This window comes from Paramisgurnus dabryanus, chromosome 3, assembly GCF_030506205.2.
Source record: "Paramisgurnus dabryanus chromosome 3, PD_genome_1.1, whole genome shotgun sequence".
Classification (NCBI taxonomy): Eukaryota; Metazoa; Chordata; class Actinopteri; order Cypriniformes; family Cobitidae; genus Paramisgurnus; species Paramisgurnus dabryanus.
The window spans coordinates 53016923-53041460 of record NC_133339.1 but is presented as its reverse complement, the minus strand read 5'-3'; the positions used below and the strand labels follow the sequence as shown (position 1 = coordinate 53041460).

General features: G+C 38.8%; 2 protein-coding genes across 2 annotated transcripts; both read left to right on the top strand.

Moving 5' to 3' along the window:
• The first annotated feature begins 6767 nt into the window (after window positions 1-6767).
• On the top strand, window positions 6768-18063 carry notum1a (notum, palmitoleoyl-protein carboxylesterase a). Its single transcript, XM_065263655.2, has 11 exons — window positions 6768-7266; window positions 8549-8601; window positions 9045-9140; window positions 11377-11437; window positions 11523-11581; window positions 13463-13565; window positions 13648-13839; window positions 14312-14409; window positions 14491-14638; window positions 14717-14764; window positions 16166-18063. Exons 1-11 carry the CDS (start codon window positions 6938-6940, stop codon window positions 16467-16469), a joined length of 1491 nt encoding a protein of 496 aa, XP_065119727.1. The 5' UTR covers window positions 6768-6937; the 3' UTR covers window positions 16470-18063.
• Window positions 18064-19738: 1675 nt separating this feature from the next.
• LOC135745361 (myeloid-associated differentiation marker-like protein 2) lies at window positions 19739-22082 on the top strand. Its single transcript, XM_065263663.2, has one exon. It carries the CDS (start codon window positions 20052-20054, stop codon window positions 20961-20963), a length of 912 nt encoding a protein of 303 aa, XP_065119735.1. The 5' UTR covers window positions 19739-20051; the 3' UTR covers window positions 20964-22082.
• Window positions 22083-24538: the final 2456 nt, after the last annotated feature.

The following is a 24538-nucleotide window of genomic DNA, read 5'->3' as shown; positions in this document are numbered from 1 at the left end:
TGCAGAGTTCTGTACATACTGGAGTCTGTCAGTAGCCTTACTAGGCAGACCTAAAATGATGCCATTACAATAATCAAGTCGTGAGATGATGAAAGAATGAATGAGGGTCTCAGCGACAGAGTTGGAGAGATACTGTCGGAGTCTTGAGATGTTCCTTAGATGGTAAAAGGCAATTTTGGTAATGTTTTTGATGTGTTGCTGAAAAGAGAGAGTAGAGTCCATAATGACGCCCAGGTTGAGTACTTGCAAAGATGCTGAGATTGAGCACCCATCCACATCCAGTGTGAAGTCATCAACTTTTTTAAGAAGTGACGGGGGAGCAAACACCATGAGTTCTGTTTTGTCTTTATTGAGTTTGAGAAGGTTATTGACAAGCCAGTGCTTTATATCCTTCAAGCAATTGATAAGTGGCAAGGGTGGGAGAGAAGTGGAAGGCTTAGTACTGATGTAGAGCTGGGTATCATCAGCATAGCAGTGAAAATGTAATCCATGTTTCCGGATGATCATCCCTAGAGGTAACATGTAGATGTTGAATAATAATGGGCCAAGCACCGATCCCTGTGGCACGCCGTGAAAGACTGGCACTAGATCAGAGCAAATGCCTTTTAGGGTGGTGTATTGTTGCCTGTTGGTGAGATAGGATTCAAACCAGCAATACGCAGTACCAGTAAGGCCAATGATTGCTAACACTTTTATACATATACACATATAAAGTTTACAACATGAAAATGAAGTCCTCAAAACTTGATTCTCGCTGTTTTGTTTGCGAAAGTAAATAATATTTTCCTAACTTCCCTATTTTAGTTTGATGTGTTATTCATTTGTTACAACATTATTTAAATAATGCCAAGGAAAAAAAGAATAAAAAACACCAAAGTAATAAAAACATTTGATTGTTCTTTGACGTAAAAAAAATTATGACCTTTTAAGTCCGTCAGCCCCTGCCCCTGAGGAGGCCATCCCAGTGATTAGTGAACACACGCGGAGCAGTCGGCAGCTATCACTGCAGTGATGCTTCCATTAGTTTCTTCTTAAAAGATTAAATTCATCAGTGGTTCCCAACCTTTTTAGCCCTAAGTACCCCCACAGCCCTATCAGTAAACCTCAAGTACCCCTTCATCGAACTAAAACATAGTTGTGTTTTAAAGACAAATAATTGATCGTATTAATGAATTCATTCATTAGTTTTAAACATTAAAGTAAAAGGCACTGACTGATGAAGCATTTATTTTAGGGTTAGAGCTTAGGTTAGAGCTCAGTCTGACATTATTATGAATTATCATGCAGTCATTTAATATACATTGATCTGCAAATTAGCAAGCATGTTATCACCAAAACTTGTCACAATATCAAAACATAAAGGAACATCCTTTTATTCCTTTTATTTTTGCCATTAAATAACGACTTAACTTACTAAAGACACGCAGTGGATAATTAACTCTAAAAAGGTGTTATTTTTGCATCCTTACGCATTTGTAGAAGGTTTCTATTCAGAAGCAACATTAATGGGAGGAGAGTATTTAAATTAAGTTTGCCAGAGGAACATATTCATCATTTGCCAAGCCATGCTATGTTTAATTTGACGGAGAAAAGAGGAGTCACGAGAAGCCGTCTCATCAGGTGTTTCAAAACTTCTTGTAACCCTTCATCTTTTGTCCTCTGGTTCTTCTTAGTGTACTTTTCCTTTGTAAGTTTGAATTTTACACTCCGAATTTTCATTGTGATGTCCGTGGTGCTGAACTCAAGCGCATTAACTGAGGAGCATCAGCTCTGCTTATTTGTGACCCTGTAGTAATTTGCGCTGCTCTTAGTAGATTGCAATGGTGGTTATGGAAATGTGCTTATGTCATTATTCTGCCTGTGTTATTTAATTTCCTCCTTTGTAGTAAATCACACGCAGATATTTCCACTACAATTGGCGCTTGCTTGGAATTGCGCTCTCACGCCAGCTTGCCTCGTTTAGTAAATCTGGCCCTAAATTTACTAAAATCTCAATTGAATTTACTGATGATTCAAGTTTGCAAAGAATTGAAAGGATTTTATTCAAAATATAAAGAGAAAGAAAATGTGTTTAGATGTTCACTATAAATACAAAAGACATTGCACGTGACAAAATATGTAAGCCACTTTAAAAACAATGCAAATGTTTGTTTGCGTCATTTGAAACTATGCTATGGCAGCGGGAATGAATATAATCATTTTAACATAAGTTATAAACTTTTTGTTTTTAGAAGCGATTCAGGTTTATTGAAAATAGTTCTTGAATTGGACATCGCTACTGCGTTTTGGAGCATGCAGCGCATTTACTCACCATGGCTAATAATATTAATGCTAAGATGAATATGACATTTAAAGTGGTCATTTTTACAAAGATTTCCTCACAAAAATCACTCTTTCAGGTCAAAGAATGGATAAAAGAGAGACATTTTTATTAAAAGTAAATGAGATCAAAGCTAAATCTAAATCTTTTCACGTACCCTCTGGAAACTCTTCCCATACCCACTGAGGTTGGGAATCACTGATGATATGAGATTTATCTGTAGATAATTTGAGTTGTATGAAGGATCTTTTTTTATTTTAATAATGTTTAACAGATTCCGTAATAATCTAATTGTTTTTGTGGATTTGGCAAATAAAGCAAGAAAATGTAAGAGTATGTCTCATTGCTTTTACCGGGAAAGCCCAAGAGTCATTTTAAATGGACTCACACCGGTTTCTGTGAAACAGAGCACACACAGACACACAAACACACACATGCAGGCCAACCAAAACACTTTTAGCTAGAAAATACAGAGGAGTGCAGGACTGGTTTCACTACAGCAACACAGGAGCCCATTTGATGTGGCTTTACTTAGATATGTCAGAAAATAAGCGACTTGTGTGAAAAATGACAAATACAAACAGGCAAATGGTTAAATGAAAACAGGATCTGATCTGCTGCTCTGCCTGTTTATTCACCCTAGACGTAGATCAACCGATTGTGATTTTATTCTGAATACCCACATCCACACAAACAAATTATCCCATATTATCCATACAAACAAATTAGTCATCTCTCATTTGAACCGGTATACAAGCTGTCAACTCTACTGCTATAATCTTTCTATGCCAGGGTACCCAAAAGGAAAGCTGCACGGTCTTGAAGTAGTTAGTCTTCATTCTTCAAATGGGGCATCATCTGCAACCAATAGAGACGCTCTGCTTACGAAAGGCGAGCCTGTTTGACAGATGTCTCCTGATTCTCTTTACTCTACTGAAGTCCACTTCCTAGATGGCACATCGTGACTGATGTTTATGGTCAAGGTTGTTTACCTATTGGATAGCGAGCGTGCAGAACGCATTAATGGGGCATCTGATTGCTTTTATGCTGTATCTACTTTCACAAGCTCTTATACTCTTCAAGACAATCGGGCCATGTTTTAATTTGTCAACAAATGGTAGTTTGTGGGATTTTAAGAATGGTCTTATTTAGTAGGTTGTTGATTTGGCTTCACTGCTGACCCTTAACACCATCAAATGAAGAGAGAAAAGTACGCCTGCTAGATGTGTTCAGGTATGCCTAACACCTTAACCATACCAAGACTTTATAGTGGATCCCCGGGGGTGCCCAAAGAATTGGGTGTCACTTTTAAAGAAAATGAAAGCAAGTTCTTTAGAAAGGTTTAATAGATGGTGATCTCCGCTTTGTTCTTGGAATGAAGACCTCCACCTGTTCTTGATGATGGGAGCTGGAGTCGGTTCCTTTAAAGAGTCTGATCCTTCTTGATCTCTTTGATGTATCTTGACATAACAGTTCTAGCGAGAGGAATTTGATGAGTCTGGATGGGCTCTTTTACTTGTGTAGAGATGTATGAGGCAATATGAGTACCAATGGACTTGAAAAAGTCATATACTGTAGAAGAGCATTAACATTTACATCCATTTTACTTACAGAAGGTTTTCTGAGAAAACAAACAAGAGATTCATCAGCAAATAATGCAGCCAGTCGGTTCAGAAGCAAACCATTAAAAAGGGAGAGAGATACTGAAAGACGTACATGTAAATATACCAACAAGCACTTCATTATATTATAGTAACACCAGTACAGACTGATCTCGTGAGAAATGACTGTAGTGTGATTAAATGTGAATCAACATTATCCTATTGAAACTAGCAGTTACTTTAATAAGCTCCTAAGCGTAATTCAACCCCTGCTTACACCAAAACTGACACAACTTGATTCGTTAAGTTTACAAATATAATAGTTTGTTAGCCCTGAAATCAAAATGGTCGTAACAGAAATGATTTTTCAAGTTGTTCCAGCTTAGTCCACTAGAGGACAGTGAAGAAATGTGAAAATCAAAGACCTTTACCATCTTAAAAATAAAGGTGTAACACGTTGCCATCATAAAGGGAACCATTATAGCCAGTGTGTTTTAACATCCAGAGAGATTTGCTGTTGCTCAGTCTGTAGGGTTTTTCTAGTTATAAAAGATTCTGCCGAGTAAGGAATAAAAATGCTTCTTCTGTTAAGACGCTGTGACTGAAGGGTTCTTTGGGAAACCAGAAACGCTTCTTCAATAGCATGGCTGTTAATAACCTTTTACAGCACACATATTCATGTATATGTACGTTAAGAGCTGGGTTTGACTCTGGATCAATCTTTTTACATTTACTGCTCAAAAACAAACATTTTGTGTCATTTCAGCAACTGGCATTAAGGTGAAAGGTGACGGATTTCTCTAAGTAAAGATATTATGATTTTTAACTTGATTTCACATGGATTCACACACTTTGATGTATGGGAACTTAAGTGTGACGGTCTTGTAAGCAGCTCTGGCAGGCAAGAGTTAAACCTGTGAATCTGTGAAGGGCACATGCAACAGATCTGAGATGAAAGAGTGCCTTTGACTGTCACATACGTTTGGCTATACAGTAGGCAAGTGAAGTGAAGTGAAGCACTTTCAAAACTCTCTTTTGAGTCAACTGGACCAGCGTGAGATACTTACACATCTAGAGAAGATCTCCGCACAGCACGGCGATGTCAGAGTAATTTAATCCCCTACTGATAAGAACGTGTAGCAGAGGTAAAGATCCATCTGCCAGTGATTTAAAGGCCACATTACCAGAGATGATAAAAATGTGAGGTTTGGGTGAAAGTGACTAGACTCGATCAGGGACAGGCCCTGAATCCGGCACACGCTCTATAATCTGTACTACAAACATCTGTTTGAAGTTCCTCAATGAATACCATCAGTCAGTCCTGCTGGTGTGACCTCATAGTTACCATATAGACAGAGACTGACACTCATTTAATAAACTCTCACATTATTATTACAATACTTTACTACAATCAACTTTTTAATATTACAGAAACGTCATTGTCACTGTGATATCTACTTAAAGCCTTAGAACAAGTTGATACAATCAGCATTTTACACAGGTCAGCATGTTCTTGCAATTATATATCTTTTGCATTATATCTTTAAGGTTTTAAGTACTAAGATAAAGTATAAACACGTAAATGGTAAACTATGAGACAGTGATTGTTAAATAATTTGACGTCACATGGTTTACAATGAAGACACAAACACACACACGCACGCACGCACGCACACACACACACACACACGCACACACTATTATCAATAATAACTACTGCCACTTAGCAATGCCATGCATACATTTTAAGTAAGTGGTCAAACAAGTCTCCGGAGACACTGACTGTAGATTAGATGAACATCATGTGTTTGGTTGTTGAATGGATCTGCGTCTGAATGGAGGATGGCTGCTTTATTCTTTGTGTGTTTAGCATCTGAAGAGAAGAGGACTGGCAGTAAGTGACTGAATGAAACCACACTGATGGGCGAGTTCCCCCGCTTTCACAAGTGAGAGAAGAAACAACAGGCTTGTGTCAAATCAACTGTTCCCCTAAAACCCTTTAATCTCACCGCTCAATGGCCCATTAATGAGCGCCATGCATACAGTATTACACATTAATGTGACGCTTAATGAAGACATCACTGGAGAGAAATATATGAATGAAAAGTAGAGAGCATTTTATGTATGAACAGGTTATTATGAAATGATTAAAGCGTGACGAAAAGTAAATGATAGCTTTGCCCTTCTTACATTGAAAGAGGATTGCTGTATAATGTGCAGGTCTGACTGCAGTAAAGGAAAGGTTTCTAAGGGGTTTCATAAGGGGTGGAGGGGTGAAGACTTTGATCTTTAGGGGCCTGTCTACAGTCTCCATAGATAAAGGGCGTCTCTAATATTAACAACCTGAAACCTCCTCTCAAGTCAGATGAAAGTCCTGATAGTTTTTCTTTCCTTGTGAATAAAGGTGACAGATATATGTAGGCTTAGCATAACAGAAATAAATAAATACAATACCAATAATGCATAGAAATAAAGATTACAGGCCAGTATAAGAGTATGGCATAAAAGACACAACAACAATAATAGTAATAAAATGTTGTGTGTGTAGATCCTCACAGTATTTTCTTGAGTATAATGTTTTTCCAGTATATGAAATGTCTAATTCTCACTCTATAAAATCGCGCGGATTAGGAAACAGACATTTCAAAGCCAATGAAAACTACCACATCAAGTCAAATATCGTAGATCAAACAGACCAAACTATGGGCATTTTTTCCCCAATACATTTAAAGGACAGACATCAGTCTGTCTAGACCACGCCCCCTGTAGTGCTCTTGACTGTGATTGGTTCATGAGACAGCCTTAAATAGGCAGAAGGTGTCGAGGAGAGGAGCACGCTGGAGAAGTTTAACTTTCATTCATCTCTCTCTCTCTTTCTCACCTGTTTGTTGCTCACCCCTACTACTTAACCTATCCTAACCTAACTTGTTGTCATTTTTTTATGTCGCCGAACCGCGTGCGTTAAGTGCAACAGGTATTGCGGTGTTAGTTGTGGATTTTTAAGAGCGCGCACGTGATGAAGATGATGAGTGTCAGTCACTGGCTCGTGATGCTCGCGCTGCTTGAGTGCGGCGCGCGCGCCGACGCTCGGAGGTTTCGGGGAGGTCGGAACCCGCAGCCGCGACGCCCGCAGCCGTCCACCCCTCACCGGGAGCGAGCGGACACCACAGAGAGCTTCTCACTGGACTTCACGGCCGTGGAGGAGAACATGGACAGTTTCATGAGTCAGGTGAAGAACCTCGCGCAGTCTCTATACCCGTGCTCGGCACAAAAGCTCGAGCACGACATGAAGCTTCATCACCTGGACAACACATCTGTCACGTGCAACGACGGGAGCGCGGCGGGGTAAGATCAGCACTGCTCACCTGTGCACAGCTTTCCCTGGTAACCATGGTTACACACTTCGTAACCAGAGGTAACTTGCGCAGATACGCGGCTCTGTATTATTAGACAAAATCTAAGTGTGCGCGCGCGCGCCTTTGTGTGTGCGTGTGGTTAAATGATGGAGCTTTGCGAACATCAGAAGCTTTTTTTTACTATAAACGCGCGAGTTATTTAGTTTGTTTGTTGTTTTGCACCCAATTAAAATACAACATGCCGTCAGTGATAATGGCATTGTGAATCATGAGACACACACAATGCACATCATTACAGAAAAACACAAACTAACTTAAACTTAAGCACTTAGGTAAATAGGGAACGGATGCACAACAAAAGTTGACCATACAGTACCGCACTTATAAATCCTTACACATAGCTTACTTTGATACATATATCACATACTGTAAATGATGAAATGATTTTTGATAGCTGATCTCACCTGCTCCAGTTTTATCATCAGAGAAATATTTGTATGTGTCATATAGCCGTGCAGTAATGAATCAAATCATATATGCCCTCTTAGACATTGTCTAATAGGATTGTATTGTTAGGTTTAAAAACTTTTTATAAATCATTTATTGTGAATTAATTATCCGTTCATGATGAAAATGAAAGATATCTGCCAGTTAGAAACAGCTGGTCAGGTGTTTGAGATGTTGGGCTCAGTTTGTACAATAGCTGAATGCCCTCTTGTGGATAGAGATGACATTGCACTGCAGATATCCATAAAGAAAACTGATCAGTTGAGCAATAAATGATACAGAAGTTTACATAAAGACAAAAAGAAACAATGACTAAACAAGCAATAAACTGTGTTTCATTCATGTACAGTATACGACAAAAGCAATCAAATGATTTGTTCAACATTGAAATCTAGCCTCATCCATGTGGCCGACTTTAAACATCATTCATCATTTATTCATTCATTCATCATCTAGTTGTTACTAAAGGTCTGAATTTCTGAAAACTCTTTATTTGTTTGTGACATTATTATATACTTTATTTGTTTGTATCTAAGGTTTATTTGAACAATGAGTCCATCAATGTGACTTGCAGAGTGATGAAGTCCAATTAATTTTTAGGATTGCAGTCAAATTTATATTAAATTTATACAATGACACGAACTAAAAGAAAATTAATTTGTATTTTAAAACCATATTTTGGAGGGATTTGATATTGAGACGTACAGTACTGCAAGTGTTAAAGTAATGCAGCTTTAATGTTGCTCTCTTTTATTATATTATAGGTATTACCTAAAGGAGTCGAAAGGAAGCAGAAGATGGTTGATATTTCTGGAAGGTAAGTGAGATGCTTACACTTACAATATTGCCAAAGCATTATACATAAAACAAGAAACATACTATAACACAACAGTAACAAACATTAAGGTGCAATTAAGGTAAGGAGCTGGGTGATGGATGAAGTACTACTGCAAATAAAATATTGGACTGAATATTTACAATATAAAGTAGACTTTGAAATATAAACATTTGAAGTATACAAATGTACATTTATGGAGGCAGATGAGAGGTAAAATAAAAGTACTGTACAAGATCAGGGCTGTGGATTATTTCTGATGGTGTGTAACTGATAAATGAATTTAGCAGCAGCTGATGGGTGTCTGTCTTCCCCCAGTAACATCTTCATTTGATCTGAGTCTGAAGAGCTATGAAACTCTGGTATGAGCTTTGAGATTTTGTCAAAGTGTTTTTCTCTAAGCTCTTTATATTCTCTCTCTGCAGGTGGCTGGTACTGTTTTAACAAAGAGAACTGTGACAGTCGATATGAGACCATGAGGAGACTTATGAGCTCTTCCAAATGGCCACAAACCAAGACTGGTAAGAAAAGCACAGACCGACTTTACAAACTTTACCAAAGGTTTCTTTACATGTATGCCTAATTTGATCAGGATGAACTCGTTCACTTGTGTACTGCTGAAATACTGCTGAGACTAAAGTGCGCTAAGCGTGCTGCTGCGCATGCTTCACGGAAGACCACATCAAGGTTGCAAAAGGGGCGCTGATGAGCACACTTCAGAGCGTAAAAATGACAGATGGGACACCCTACGGACTCGTAGACTAATGCTGAGTTTACACCAACCGCGTTTCGGGCGTCAAAATCACGTTTACCGCCCGTGGTTTGCCGCTTGAACAATTTGGATGCATTCGCACGTGTAGAGCGGAGTAGGCGTGTGGAAAAAGCAAGCATTTGACGCACGTCAGAGGCAAACTCCGCTTCTTGTGGGAGGGGCAAGTGCTATGCGGTTGTCTGTTTGCAAAATGACTGATGTTGATTGTGCATTTATCGAGAGAGTTACCAGTTTGTATTTGGTAACCTTACTATAGGGGGAAAATAAACGGCGCGGGTCGATAAACGTCAAGTGACTCAAAAGTGAAATGTGTATTACAACTGACCAGGTTGCCCAATGTCCTCACTGACACTCTTCCAAGCGAGGTCCTTTTTATTCCTGTCTCCTCTATAGAAATAAGAACTTGTCGTATAGCTCCGGGTGACTGCTTATGGACAATATCAAGGTTGAATGAGTGATTCCGGGCGGGGCTGCCACCACAGCAGCAAGCAGGCTCCTGATTGGTTAACTCGGCGCAAAATAAAAAAATTTTCAACTCGGGCGTCAGCCGCAAATTCGCATGAACCGCAAGATGCACAAAAAGCACCATTGCGCTTACCACGTGTACCGCGCACAGCGCTCATGTCGCGCGAGCTTCACGCCTCTTCCGCGCCGCGGGACCTCCTGACGCGCGTCAACGCGTCTTTACATTGACTTAACATTGAAATCACTTGCGCTTCATGCCCGCGGTTGGTGTAAACGCAGCATAAGCGAGCATGCGCAGTTTAAAGCAACACTATGTAGTTTTTTTACCTTTAAATAATGTCTCTAAAATTATTTCAGTGATAGAACAACTTTTAACTGGACAAATTGTACTGTTGCAGCAACCTGAGCAGCCTCCTAGCTGCTACAAGCACACTCTGAAAGTGACGGTGGAGGGTAGGAAACACAGCCCCGCCCCTCCCCCTGCCTGCAGAAGAGTGTCTGATACCAGGCACTGTTGTGCTTTTCATTTTTACATGGAAACTACATAGTGTTGCTTTAAGGCCACGAGACTGAAAGTCCACTTGAAGTGCGCCATTTGGGACAGGGCCTTAGACTTAAGGAACTGAGTAAAATCTCAAAATTACAAATCATGTTGTAAAAAGCATGTACCTATTTGAATGATCTTTACAGTTTGTAATTTTCGCCACTAGAGGTCACTAAACAACAATAATGGCGTAGCTTGAACGATGAGAGTTGTAGTCTTCACCTTCACTGTTGATAGGAATCAATCTGAAAGGACTCAAAAATCATGTTCATGGATGACGTAATGAAATAAAGTTTTATGACTTTTACATTATAATGTAAGATCACAGTGTGAATTGATAGAAAGCAACAACAGGTGTGCTAGATACATTTTTTATTTTTTATACAGATTTCCTTCCCTCTATAATCCCCTAACATTTGGTGCTTGACTGTACTTTATGAAAAATTCATGAGTCTTATATATGCTCCACTAAACAGAAATTAATTTCTATTTGAATTAAAGTAAAAAACATGAAGAAAGCATACCTTACTCTTTTTAAATAAAGTTTCAAACTTGAATTCGAGTGACATTTACTATTATTAATATTACAACTTATACCAGATACTTGTGTTACTGAATGGAGAGCCGCAGGACTGATGTATTTGTGTAGGTAAAACCCCAGAAATGAGTTTGTATTTTAGCACTTTCAGTTCTCTTGTCCTAAATTCAACAACCTTTAATATGATCATGGGTTAACAATTAAGTTCAAGACAGTTTAATAGTCATTTTAGGGGTGGTTGCTACATCCAGACGTTGTCCACGACTGTGGTGTAGTTCACTTATAGCCTAATGTTAACTTTTTTCTTGACTTTTCTTGAATTTGATAAAAGTTGTGTCCAATAAATTGAAATGTATTGCAGACTTTTGTACCCTATAGCATAAAAGGAGAAACCATTGAGACATTAAAGAGATGCCATTTCTGATCCTCTCTCTTCAGGTACAGGAATTCTGTCTTCACTTCCGGAGGAAAATCCACACTGGTGGAACGCCAACATGGTGTGAGTGTTTATATCTGAAGATCCTGTTAAACTTCAGGAGACTTTCATTTCAAGTTGAGCACAAATCTTTATGTATTGTTTTCAGGTTTATCCCGTATTGCTCGAGTGATGTCTGGAGTGGAGCCTCACCAAAAACAGATCAAAGTAAGACTCAATATGAGTTAGATTTTTTTCTCTTGTGATATTGACTTGTTAAAATCATGTTGTTTAATGTGCCAGTAATATTCACTAATACAGTGATTTTCACCTGTACTAGACTACTAACAAATGATTTTGATTTATTTTTCAATAGAGAAATCTTGTTATTTCCGCGTCGTGTCACATTTTAAATTGAAAGACGTTTATCTGTCCGCTGTGACTCTGGTGTGTGAGACCTGAAACAAAAGCAGCTCAGCTCCAGTTCAGTGTAGGTCACAATGCACACTTCATGCTCAGGGTTTTCCTCTGTTTTGTTATGCAGGGTACTTTCAGTTGTTCAGCTTATGCGCCACTTAAAGACGCCTTTAATTTTTTGCATGTGTGTACAAGCAGATATCAGATTTTTAATACAGCCACCGGAAAATGAAGATACGACTTCAGCTTTAATCGTGGTTTCTGAATGTATTGTGACCGTTTCAGTCCAATGTCTGTCGAATTGCAACAAAAGCAAACCTCAGGAGTCACAATATAGTCAACCTACAGCGATGTTAAAGACTGAGAGCTTGACAAGAAAGACACAGGAAAGATGTGATTAAGGTCAAAAAAGATGTGGTATGGATTCTAATGAAAATCTGTTTTTGATCCCTGGGAAAAAAACATTCATCTGTGAAAAGTCTTGGCTTTATTTTTGACTCCGAGCTCAAATGAATGTTTATTTGATCTTAGATTGCTAAGTTAAAGTCTATCCTGTCTTTCAGTGATTTGGAGAAGGTTGTTCATGCCTTGTGTCTGGATTATTGCAATGCTTTGTATCTGGGTGTGAGTTCAGAATTCAGCTGTTAACGGGTACCAAAAAGAGAGACCATATTACTCCGGTTCTGATTTCACTACATTGGTTACCGATTCAATGCAGAATTCAGTATAAAGTGTTGTTATATGTTTTTAGAGTAGGTGTCCGACTGTAGTTAGTCTACATGAGATGTCTTTGCTCGATGGATCAACTGTGCCTGATGATTCCTCGTTCACGCTTGAAATGTAGAGGAGATTTTCCGTGGAATGACTATGGAATGACCTTAAAAACATCTCCTACTTTTCAGAGGATGTTAAAAACTTTATTTATTACATTTATTTTCTTTGGCTTTTAATAATGTGTTGTAATTTGTATGTAAATGGGTTGTATGTATTTGTTTTTTTCTCTTTCATGTATAGCACTTTGGTGCCTATTATGGTTTTTGAACGTGCTCTGAACTCATAAAGTGAGTTGAATAAAAATCAAGATTATTCCATCAAACGTTCACTTTTGAACTATTTCTAAAACACATGCAAGACATTAGTATTGTGTTCTTGAACTTTGCAGTACTGCACTAATAGACCTTAAGAGCACTAATATTACCGTGGTAAATATCATAGCATATAAATAAACTAATCCTTTAGTAACATATTAACTTTTGGTATACGGGGTAAAACTAAATGTTATGTGTTTCTTTATATAATCTCATTCCAGTTTGTCTGTATTTTATCCGGTGGCTTATTTGTATTAATTCGCACGACCTCATTCGTATGTTTTAGTACGATTTGCTTTCGCGTCTGTGACGTTGAGGTTAGGGGTGGGGTTTCATTATTATTGTTTTTTCTTCTAAAAAGTTTTGTACGATCCAGAGGAAAGAGCCAACTTGTAAAATCTGTATGAATTCCCATGAGATCCGGCTGCTATTTAACCAATCACAACTTGGCAAATCTGTCAGAATGGCCACGTGAACTCCTCTGTACACAAGGTGCAGAGTCTTTTCTGAAGGGGTTCAGTAGGGGGCTTTTGGACCTCACTATATATTGTTAGTGTCGGGTCAGTCCAGTATGGCTCTAATAAGCTGTTTTTAATGTGCACAGATGGCTATGCGTTCATGGGCTCACTCATCATAAAGGAAGTCATCAAAGAGCTGCTGAGCAAAGGTCTGGACGGTGCCAAGATACTCCTGTTAGCCGGAAGCAGGTAAATTCATACGTAGCATTTAAACAACGTTTTGCGATTTGGTGACTGATATACGGACTTAACACATGCGTACGGTCTATAGTGCGGGCGGCACCGGAGTTTTGCTGAATGTGGACCCAGTTTCGGAGCTTCTGGAAGAGTTGGGTCACACGAGTATCCAGGTGAGGGGTCTGTCGGACTCCGGTTGGTTCTTGGACAACAAACAGTATCGCTGTACAGACTGTGTGGATGCCATCAGCTGTGCTCCTACAGAGGTCATCAAGAGAGGAATCAAGTAAGACTTCACACAGTACAAGACTGATGGGTTTAGGTTATCATTGATAAATAGCATATGCAAAGTTGCTACTGTAATTAAAGGCACCGTGTACATTCAGCTGGTTGTTATTGCACAATAAAGCCTGATATTCAGATCATCAGGACCCGGCGAGATCTTTTATCAGGCCTTCATTTTACACTTACAAGCGTCTGCCTGTACCGCACATTACTGTGCATTATCCCACTTATTACACAACTAATTAGAAGACACAAAATATTCATTTGAAATACTTTATGAGCCCATTTGTAACATTTGTAACATTTGCATGTGCAAAGAGACCGTGGAGTGATTGATTATATCAAAATATGAATAAAACGAACCTTGTGTAAAGGTGTGAGTGACCATAAAAACGTCCTCCTCTTTCCTCACCTCTCTTATACATGATATGAAGATCAGCAACATTTAATAAACTTCAATGTCTCATCATCAGATACTGGGGTGGTGTCGTACCCGAGCGCTGCCGACAGGCTTATGAAGGAAAAGAATGGAATTGCTTTTTTGGATACAAAGTTTACCCGACCATTAAACGTGAGTAGTCATTAGTTACGTTGCCTTGACAATACACACAGACATGTTTTTAAGTTTTTAACTGGTGTACCATTACTACAGGTCCTGTGTTTATAGTCCAGTGGTTGTTTGATGAAGCTCAGCTAACAGTGGACAACATTCATCTGACCGGTCAGCCCGTCCAGGAAGGACAGTGGCGTTATATTCAGAATTTAGGAATTGAGTTGAGGAGCACTTTGAAGGATGTGCCGTGAGTATGACCTCATATTAAGATATAATATCTCTTTTAAAACTGTTATGCGAACTAATCTCACTTTCTCTCATCCAGTGCCATGTTTGCCCCGGCCTGCCTTTCACATGAATTCATAACAAGAAGGTGAGCGATCTCTTTATTACTCATCGTTCAAAGATGAAAACGGATAATGTTGTTGTGAGGATCTGAGGGAAAAATGAACCCAAACGCAACGATGTCGGGGAAAACAGAAAACTCTTTATTTAAACAAACAAAAACCCTCGAGGGGGTACAAAACATGAAACACAAAACTCTGACATAACACTAAACTTCGACTGGATAACTAGACTTCACTCAAACACGAACATGGGAAACAGAACACAATGAACCTGCACAGAACTTAGGATACAATGACATTAAATAGAAAAAAACAAACAAGATAACGAGCGGGAACAGGTGATGGGAGAAAACCAATGATTACTAATAAGCAGGAGAACGAGGGGGCGGGGTCACAAGACAAGACACCGGAGGCAAATGCCACACAAAAAAAAACAAGGCATGAACCTCCACATAAGGCCTGGGACTGCCAGAACTCTGCCACCATGACAAAATACAAATATAAACAAGACCTTATGGCAGAGCCCTGACAGTTGTCTAGTTGACCATTAGTGAAAAATATGGGCTGAAATTAGACTTAAAATGATTAACAAATACATGCACGTGTATCTGTGAACTTTAAGCATGTTACAAATGTATTTTACTATCCACGAGGAAATGTCTTGAGATTTAAATATGTGAAATTCAGAATTTAAATGAATGTGCATCGATTTGTACAAACAGAGACATATTTGTGAATTCAGGTAGCATATTTCGTATCATTATTTTACAATTTGTGCACGCAAAAAAGAGAATGTGCATTTGTCGTCTCATCCACAAATGCACTTTGTCTTTTTTGCATGCAATAATAATATCTACAAACAACTGAATTCACAAATATGTCTCTGTTTGTACAAATCGATGCACATTCACGTAAATATTAAAATTCGCGGACACAAAATTAAAGACATTTGTCTGGTTGATTCATTGATAGTTGTTTGTTTGGCTCATAAAATGCTTTAAACGGTTAAATGAAAGTCTCAATATACAATGCAATATTAATGCACGCGTGTCACCTGATCCACAAATGCACATCTCCTTATTTGCATGCGCAAATTATGACATTTGAATACAAAATAAAACATTTTTATTTGTACAAATCTATACACATTCATTTAAACTCTGAATTTCACAGATTAAAATCTCAAGACATTTGCTTGTGGATAGTAAAATACATTTGTAACATGCTTCAAGTTCATGTGCATGTATTTATTAATCATTTTAAAATTAATCTCAGCCCATAGAAAACATTGCTCACTATCTGAACTGTTGACTGATAGAAATATACCTGATATTACACGTAAAGGCCTGTCACATATCATTATGATTCCATGCGATTGAAATGTTTTCTGTAATGACGTAACTCTGCCCTCTGGTGTCTGTTTGCAGTTACTGGACAGACGTTCAGGTTAAAGGCACATCTTTACCCCGAGCTCTTCACTGCTGGGATCGCAGCCTACACGACAGCAGCAGAAACAAATCTCCACCCAAAGGCTGTCCTGTGTACTTGATCGACAGCTGCCCGTGGCCTCATTGCAATCCCACGTGCCCGACCATCCGAGATCAGTCCACGGGCCAGGAGATGAACGTCATTCAGTTCCTCATGCACATGGGCTTTGACGTACAGAAGATGGCCCATCAACAGGGCATGGACCCGAGTAAGCTACTGGGCATGCTCAACAGCGGCAGCTAAATTCCATTGAGAAACTTCCCATCGTTGTTTCCCATCAGTCCGTTTGATATCTCCTTGAGCCCCTTTACCAGCCTAAAACTGAGCTGGCCGTCCCTCAACCAGAGCTCTGTGTCAACGGGACTACCTTGATTAGACTCCATTTTGCTCCGCCCCATGTAGCCGATGTAGATCCCAATACAGAGATTTGGAACGGGGACCCTGAGTTAAATGAATGGGCTGCTGACTGTTGAACACAACAGAAGGACAATATAACCAAGACACCTGCATCATTGCTCTTAATTTATCTTTTGATTATAAAAGTTTCATCAGGAATGTAATCCAGTTTTAAGGATCTTCTGCATTGTTGTGCTTATTAATTCATATATATATATAGTTTGACACGTCCATTTGAAGGAACAGATGAAGTATACAGTATGTCAATGATAGGGATTAAGAACAGGAATTAGGGACAGGCAGACACATTTGTGTTGAAAGCACTGGATCAGTTTCTCTAAACTCTTCATGAGTTTTAAAGATAATCGTTTTATTTAAAAGAAACAGTACAAGCAGAAATCGAAATGACCCGGCTTTGACTATAGCCCTATAGTAATTGTTTCTCGTGGGGACGTGAGGTATTTTTATCATTCATAGGGGGTTGTCAGTGATTTAATTGCTGTACGAATCCGTAATGACCACCCGTGTAAAAATCACCGGCCGAATTGCCTACTGTTTTTTGACAAACACAAAGGTCGTGTGGTAATTTAATTGCCGTCTGAATCCACATCTCTGAGTTTATAAAAGAGGAAGTCCTTCTGCACTTCCTTTTAGACTGCTGAAAAGCACCGTATGCTCACGCCCTTCTCATTTATTCTGCATCTTTGTGAACATTTTAAACATCTTCATGACTGAAATGATGAGAAGTATATGGGAACAAAGTTGGCATGCAAATATTTTTTAACAGACATCCTCATAAGAAACAATTAGGGCTTATGTTGAAACAAATAAGAAAAATATATACAAATGCATATGTATGTGTATTTATTTATCACAAAAGAAAATCATACAGGTTTAAATTGTTGATTTGGGGATGAATTATTCCTTTAAGCTTCTGTTTATTCTGAATTTAAAAATGAGCAAACAGATCCTGAGATCAATACAGATCCAGACGTACATTGATCTGAAGATGACCTGGCCTGTGTTACTCAGCTCAGTCTCTCAATACACCACAGATTATTTAAAAGACAAAAAATAATTTGACTCGTGTTTCTTTTGTGGTTAAATACAGTGAAATCTCTTTTCTGTTATAAAGTGTAACATTAGTATCTGTCTGTACTGAGAGATGATGCTCTTCTGTTTATATTACAGATCTATAATAAGCTGAGGTTTTTTTATTTTTAATCTAGTAGTCTAATGAGAAATGAAATAGAAATGTGAAGGTTTTACTCTGTAACATATTTTTAACAGGAAACTCAATCTGCATATTTATTTTGTTATGTAAATCATATTTATAGTGATTCTTTGTCAATTGTAAATAATTCAGTTTTGTGTGATAACTGCATGTATGTGTCCCTGAGAGAAAACATTACAGTCAATGAAACCTTCAATCGTGCCTTTTCATTTACTTCTCATCAGCTTAGGAGCTTTACAGTGATTCAAAACAAGCAATAACAACTCATTTGACTTGATATCTGTGTGAATATTCTGTGCGTATGTGACTTTATATTATCAGTTAAGATAAATGCACTGAACTCATGCAAGTCTACAGCAGACTGAAGGCAGGTGCTTATATTGTAGAGGCAAAACAAGAACAAAATTGAAAGTAATTACAGAAGTTATTACATAAATAAAATTTTTACCACACTGATCTCTTGTGCACAACAGGAGCAGAAATGTTTATTTTTCAAACACAATCACTGGGTTGCACTGCTGCCCACGGCCCGGTTCGAGGCACGGCTAGATCAGATTCAGGAGGTCTTTCTGTGTCAAGTTTGCATCTTCTCTCTGTGTCAGCGTGGGTTTACTCCCACAGGCCAAAAACACGCAAGTTAGGTGAACTGAAGATGATAATTTGCCCCTTAGCCAACATGTGTATGGATTAACCAATTCTTGACATGAATATAACCATAGATGCTGGAATGGCGTTAAGAATAAATAAACAAATAAACACAACCAAGAGCTGAGATCTAAAGCTTACGAAAATGTACCATATTTTTTGTGGTAAAAGTGTAGGAACCATGTTTTTTGGTGTATTAATTACTATCAACAAAACCATGGTTTAACTACAGTAACCAAGGTTTTTGGGTTTTAACTGTAGTAAAACCATGTCCTCAGAACAGGCTGATGTCTTTCTTGTTCTATGAAGTCCCTCCTTCAGAAATACGTATCGAGTTCTGAAGGGAAGTTTAGTCGGAAACTCTAATATTGACATCATTAAAGCAGGAAGTAGAGGGCTGTAGTCCAAACCGGTCGTTCGCTTTGAAAGGGGAATTCTGTTAAAGAAAATATATCGCCTGGCAGTGAACTTTAAGCTTTATCATTTTACAGGTATTATTTATCCTCTAACAGCAACATTACATACTAACTAGGGTTTAAAAATGGGATCAGGACAACGTGGCCTTTAATAATATCAGGAATAATAAAATAAGAAAGAATGGGCCAAGGTTGCATGCTTTGCTTTTCTAGAAAACATCATTTTAAACATAATGAAGTAACTGTTTCGTGCACATTTACATAAGAAAATTGCTGTGTAATACTGCGGTGAATGTTTTGGTAATGTCTGTCACACACATGAGGTGTAGGGTCCAGATCTCCTCCCAGTCCTGTCTAACAGCACACATACACACAGATGTTTGAGAGCGTATGAAACACGACTCCATGCACTGTTGCTTGACGCAGGATTGCCAGCCCATTCCACTGTGAATATAGAGCACTATTTATAGTCTTCACAGTACACACTCGCTCGTATAAAACTCAACTCAGTTCAGCTCCTGTGTGTGTGTGTGAGTGTGTGTGTGACTGGACACTGTGTTAGACAAGAGAACCTGTTGAAATAAGACAACGTTTGAAGAGATACATATATCACATCTTGACTGGGAGAAGTTTGAACAGTTTTGGACTATTGCTGTTACTTGTGCTGTGGATCTGTTTAATGAAGAGACACAACACCAACAAGATCGTGGAGGTGACACTGGACTCGCAAGGGACTTTCTGCTTTAATCTGATATTAATAATCAACAGTGACACACCACCAAACTCAAGACCTGCGAGGGACTCTCAGCTGTAAGGTCAAGACTTAACCTTATCCACTGATTGGTATTGAAAGCTTGAACATAATAGCAGCGATGCTTGCAATGTAAGATTTATTTCGTTGTGCTTATTTTTGCTATCCAGACTACAGCAAAGTTAGAATCCACCGTCCATACAGTCTTTTGAGTGTAATCTGATCCCACACGCTCTCCAGTAATTACAAAGCAGGACTGGAAAGCAGTAAAGGAGATTTGTCATTACGTCTGCCCAAATATAAAGGGAGGCGAAGGGCGAGGTCTGTGGATTCAGCCGCGGAGGTGCCGTTACGCCCTTTAAGGATTCATCTGGGAACCGCTCATGGACCATCAGGGAGGTCATTATCTGAACAAGGCGGCGGTGCTGTCTGGACTCGGTGCCGCCCGTATGTGCCAGCTAATGTTAGGGTGCACCACCATGGCCTTGGTGGCTCACAGCGCGGGCTTCAGCGCCACGTACGGCACGTACTGCATGTTCGTCTGGTGCTTCTGCTTTGCCGTCTCTTTGGTGGTCTTCACCCTGGACGTGACCAGGCTGCACGGATGTATGCCCATCTCCTGGGACAATTTCACGGTGGCCTTCGCCATGCTGGCCACTCTCATGTACGTCACGGCGTCCGTGGTGTACCCCGTCTACTTCCTCAGGTCCGAGTGCCCGTCCGAGGGCTGCGAGGTGCGCAACTACCGCATCGCCGTCACCGTGTGCTCCAGCGTCTGCTGCTTCGCTTACGGGGCCGAGGTGTTCATCACACGGGCCAAGCCGGGGCACGTGGTGGGCTACATGGCCACCGTGTCGGGTTTGCTCAAAGTGGTTCAGGCCTTTATAGCCTGTATCATTTTCGGCGCTTTGGCCAATGACAGCGAATACAACCGGCACGTCCCCACACAGTACTGCGTAGTGGTGTACAGCCTTTGCTTTGCCCTGACAGTCGTAGTGGTGGCTCTCACTGTTTCGGGGAGGACGTCCGCCCTTCGCTTCCCTTTCGATCGCTTCGTGGTCATCTACACCTTTCTGGCCGTGCTGCTGTATCTGAGCGCCGCTGTGGTCTGGCCCGTGTTTAGTTTCGATAAGAAATACGGTACACCGGGGCGACCCGACGACTGCCCGAGGGGAAAGTGTCCGTGGGACAGCAAACTGGTGATCGCGGTGTTCACTTTTGTCAATCTGGTGCTGTACTTCACTGACCTGGTGTACTCTCAAAGAATACGATTTGTCTCGCATTCAGTCGCGTAGCACCTCCAGTCCAGTGGACAGAACAGCTTTGGACACAACTATACACTTATTCTCTCCTATATTTTAAAATATAATTTTTGCTGTTGTTAAAAGTTGTTAATTTTCTTTTGTTGTTATTCCCAAATGAAATTAATGTAAATTCAGTTTCAGAGCATTCAAAGTGTCCAGAATAATCTGAAAGGGCTCTCTGTGATGTACACACTTTGTCAACCTAAAAAAATTATCCAGATTATAAACTCAAGAATATTTCGGATTAGAGCATTTATAGATTTGTTCAACTAAATACACAGTTTTCTTTATATAAGAATGAAATGTTACTGGTTCAATTTGACAAGGCATTGCTATTATTCAGTTACTAGTTTGACTGGATTATGACTTTCACTATTCACTTCTTACCAAAATGATGTCTACTCAGGGCCTAATGGTACATTAACATGACTTTTTTTTTCTAAAATGTATTAGTATCATATTTTAAAGATATTTAAATAAATTAAAATATACCCATATGATTTAAATGAGATATATTTTTGTTTCTGGCGAAGAGTCAGAATAGAGTTAATGTTATTTTAGCCATAAACAACATGTATGTATGTATACACGTGAAACAAACAAATGGTGCAACTCACACTTGACTCTATGATCATTAAGTGATCATAAATACAGTAAAAAATAATAATGTTGATATGAACTAAAACGATATATTATACATAAAGTCATTAACAACAACTGACAGACAGTCCATTCACTCACAGTATTGAGGAGTTTGATGGTTTGACTGTGGGTGCCTGGTTGTATGAAACTCCTAAGTAGGCTAAGAGTTTCCCTGAGGGAGAAAAAATCCCTAAGGTATTTCTTTAAGAGCGTTGCAACAAAGGTCTTAACTCTCACCCTTACCTAAGTGTTTATAGTATTTTACGGAAGTCTCTGACAAAACACGGCAATGGAGAAGCGGTTGCTATAGTTACAAAATCTCACAGCATAAACAAATCAACGCACGCAGCTCAACAGACGGCAGATTTGTGTACAATGAAATGTTGCAAATAAACATGTAGCCTACCGACTGTAAAGTACCGCATGAATAAAACCTCAAAGTAATTCAAACTTAAAACACTTTTGATTGACTGACGATCAAACCTCTATTCTCCTATGAAATACACATTACGTTTTTTTTAAAGAAAATCGATCGTAAGAAATGCGTGATGGTACTTCCTCCTTTGAATTAACATAAAATCAGACATCGCGTGTGACGTCAAGGGTCTCTTATAGTCCCTTTAGTTTTTAAGGGAAAATGGGACTTAAGGACTTTGTAGCAATGCATAGCAGAACTTAAAGGAACAGTATGTAAAAAATTTATATCAATTAATTATAAAATGGCCCTGATATATGTCACTAGACATTAAGAAATCATTTTCATTTCAAATACTTATATCACTGACAACAGTGGTCTGGCCAGGATATTGTCATTTAAAAAGTGGAGTTGCAGCCCTCAACTGATGTTTAAGTTGTCATTTTGTGTTTTAGCCACAAGTTTTGTGATTGCAATACAAGTTTTGGCCACAATCCTACATACTGCTCCTTTAAGGCAATACTTAAGTATTTACCCCCCAGTCACATTTGCTACAAGAGACAGAGCGACAGGCTACCATTCATTTTCAATGGTAGTGGCCGTTTGCCAGCGACGAGCTCGCCGCTGTGCGAGCAAGGTGGGGCCAAAATAGACTAGAAGGCTATTTTATGCAAATGCTGAGCGATGTGACAAAGCAACTGCCAATCGGAGTGAAGGGGCAGCGTGATGTAGGTCTGTGGCTCGAGTCAAAGAAAATTATTCAAGATCTGTCACAAATCACGAGGAGAAGGACACATTTCTCTGAACACTTCTCATCTATATGGGTGCTTACGTGTGTAAAGTTAAATAATCCATCATAACCTTCAGGTAATGTCAGAGTAAATCATATTATTTATAAAGCGTGCGTATGCACAAAACGGGGCTGAAAACGTGCGTATGCCACTTCCCACACAAAGGTTGTGATCTATAGACCAATTTAGAGTAGACGTCACAATTACGTCACCTCAAGCCTCAATGTCCTGTTGTGCTGTTAAGTGTCAGAATAAGAATGCCAAAAAAAAAATGGCTTTCATTTTTATAGAATACCATCGTCGAAGACATCATTTGAAGATAAACGTAGATGTTTATGATTACAATAAGCCCTTAAACGGACAGAATGGAGTGAGGAAATCATCTGGAAATCTTTTAATAATTAGAATAGAAAATAAGTAGAAAAGATGTCCGGTGTTCTGTCGAAGTCTGTTCCCTCTATGTGTTTCTTATAGCGTTTTTACCACGTTACAATTATAATTTATTTAGAATAAATGTTTTTTTATACTGAAAAAGCAATAATATCAATCTTTTTTTAATATTTCATAATTTTTTCGTTTTCTATTATTTATTTTTATTTCCTTATATCTTAGCCTATGTCTTCTTCCTGTTTGTTCTAAATTTATTATGTTTACATACTTAAAAAATATATAAATATAGCACACACACACACACACACACACATGATGTAAAGTGTTATTAATATATAAACAGGCCTTTTTAATGTATGTTTAAACATAATACTTTTATAATAGTTTTAGAACAAACACGTAAGATAAATAAGGAAGAAATAATAGAAAACAGGAAAATTATGAAATATTTAATACACGTTATTATATATGATAGTATTGCTTTTATATGTACTTTAGCGATTCACACTGTAAAAATAATTGATTTAGCAAAAAAGAACAATACATATACATTACATACATGCATACCAGTAGCCAAGCCATTTAAACTTTTTATCTATCTAAAAAAATAAACGTTACGTGATTAAAACGCTATAAGAAACATTGCACTAAAGGGAAAGGGGAATCAGACTTCGACAAAACACCGGATCCATAAAAATCACGGTTTAATGCTAAAACACTTCACAACCCTACTGCGGAGCAGTCACTTTCTGCAGTTTGGCTCCGCCCACAAAAAAAGTCATCTCTGTTTGCAAACATGAAATTGGTCTATAAAAAACTTGACGGCAGAATGTGCGCACCTAAGCAAACTTTGACCCATGCGTACGTACTTTTTTATATGTCTGCTGTTTGTAGAGCTGAGGAGAACGCTTGTGCTGCTGGAGAACAACAGTCCGACCGCATATATCAGACGCGTGCACTGAAGGAGCAGTAAACACATATTTATGTTATTTTAGTGCTACCTCTCATTTATGCTGTGATTTTGGCAAGGTGTACAATATCATTGCTGTAAAAATATATAAATGCTGCGGTGATCATGGTGTGTAATGCTGCATGATTGCAATGCTGGAGGATTACGACGATGGCTTGCGTTTATTGGCTGGGCGCATAGTTTACATTCTCATTAATATTCCGGAGGGGATTTGCATTGACTATTTATGGTTAGAAATGGGCGTGTATAAGGCGGGAGACAGATTCACGTATCTGTGATTTATAAAAGCAACATTGCTTGCTGGTGTGCGTAAGCATTGTTTTATAAATCTCAATATTTTCTGCGTACTTTTTTTTTG

What these genes read in the sequence shown, in the direction of transcription:
- LOC135745361 (XM_065263663.2), top strand. Translation starts at nt 20,052, where the DNA reads ATGGACCATCAGGGAGGTCATTATCTGAACAAGGCGGCGGTGCTGTCT.
- notum1a (XM_065263655.2), top strand. Translation starts at nt 6,938, where the DNA reads ATGAAGATGATGAGTGTCAGTCACTGGCTCGTGATGCTCGCGCTGCTT. An exon ending in TGGTGGAACGCCAACATGGT is followed by an intron (nt 11,438 to 11,522) that starts GTGAGTGTTTAT and finishes TATTGTTTTCAG; the next exon opens with GTTTATCCCGTATTGCTCGA. An exon ending in CTCACCAAAAACAGATCAAA is followed by an intron (nt 11,582 to 13,462) that starts GTAAGACTCAAT and finishes TAATGTGCACAG; the next exon opens with ATGGCTATGCGTTCATGGGC.